A 1265-nucleotide genomic window follows, 5' to 3' on the forward strand; every position below is an offset into this window, starting at 1 on the left:
TTTTCTGTATGTTGTTTTATTTCTAAGGTCGGCTCAGGAATAGTTAAAACTTTTTAAGATTTACCTTCGGTTAGCCTTCCTGTTCCCCGTTATACCCTGAGCTCTGTGGCTAATCTTAGCTGGTGGACATAAATACAGTATAGTCATATTCTATCAACAAAATATAAACAATATCTTAATATGTTATCCCCTCAGCCTCACATCAATAGTCCATCGATTTGAACAATAAAATCGATGAGGCATCTTCTGCTGTTAGCTTAGTGAAGTAGGAGCGACGACCGCTCCAAGATGGCCGCCGCATTTCCTCCACTTGAGCAGCCAATGGGGGATTGGTCTTTATTATGTCTATGGCTCCTGTTGCAGGTGAGCTACCTGAGCGTTCTTCGCGCTGTTGGCCGCAGCACGGGCACCCAACCGGACCAGAAGACCCGGATCCGGCAGCTGGTCAGCAGCACCATCCTCATCTTCCTGGTCTGCTTCTCTCCGTATCATGTCCTCCTGCTGCTGCGGACGCTGTTCGAGCGTGACTGCAGCTTCATTACAGGTGAGTTTCCTGTGAGATCAGGTGACTGTCCTGTTGGGAACAGGTGAGCCCTGCACAGTTTTCATCTCTGATTCTTGCAGGAATCTTTAACTACTACCACGTGTCGCTGCTGCTCACCAGCCTGAACTGCGTCGCTGACCCGGCGCTCTACTGCTTCGTCAGCGAGAGCGCCCGCCGCGGGCTGCACCGGGCCGTCGTCAGACCTGTCACCAGGGTCGTCTGCTGCTGCTGTCGCCGAGGCAACGCCAGCCCTGTCGGCCCAGCCGGCGACTCCCACGAGGTGGCGAAGGACGGGAATGGCGGGCAGAGTGTGACGCTGCTGACCCACAGCTACACACCGCTGAACGCCAAGACAGGCAGCGGGAATGCGACCTCTGACCCCTYGACTGTCCCAGASAAGTCCCGGGCAGAGGACAGCGGGGACATGGGCGGAAGGACCGGGGACAGGAAGTGCAGCTGAAACATGGCGACCCGGGCAGTCAGACTGCCAGCCGGGGATTTACGGTGTTACCGTGGTTTCATCTGAACAGCTGAAGGTTAAACTTTGACCTTTGACCTGTGGTTTCTACAGGGGGACTGGCTGCCCTTTGCTGATTGGTCAAAAACCGACCGGAGACAATCTGAGTGAAAGGCAGAAATGTGAGCAGACTGAGCCGGAAGCCAGAAAGTTTTTGTAGCAGACAATTGCAGGAACCCATCGTCCGGACCAGGGCCGGCCCAA

At 54.5% G+C, this 1265-nt stretch overlaps 1 protein-coding gene across 1 annotated transcript in view; it reads left to right on the forward strand.

Moving 5' to 3' along the window:
* LOC103460866 (ovarian cancer G-protein coupled receptor 1-like) overlaps window positions 1-1259 on the forward strand; it is a 6528-nt gene extending 5269 nt beyond the window's left edge. The window contains exons 3-4 of the mRNA XM_017303509.1: window positions 364-544; window positions 625-1259. Coding sequence (XP_017158998.1) covers window positions 364-544; window positions 625-1004 — 561 coding nt within the window. The 3' untranslated portion in view covers window positions 1005-1259. The remainder of the gene's footprint in view (window positions 1-363; window positions 545-624) is intronic.
* Window positions 1260-1265: the final 6 nt, after the last annotated feature.

This window comes from Poecilia reticulata, unplaced genomic scaffold (genome assembly GCF_000633615.1).
Source record: "Poecilia reticulata strain Guanapo unplaced genomic scaffold, Guppy_female_1.0+MT scaffold_314, whole genome shotgun sequence".
NCBI classification, from domain to species: Eukaryota; Metazoa; Chordata; class Actinopteri; order Cyprinodontiformes; family Poeciliidae; genus Poecilia; species Poecilia reticulata.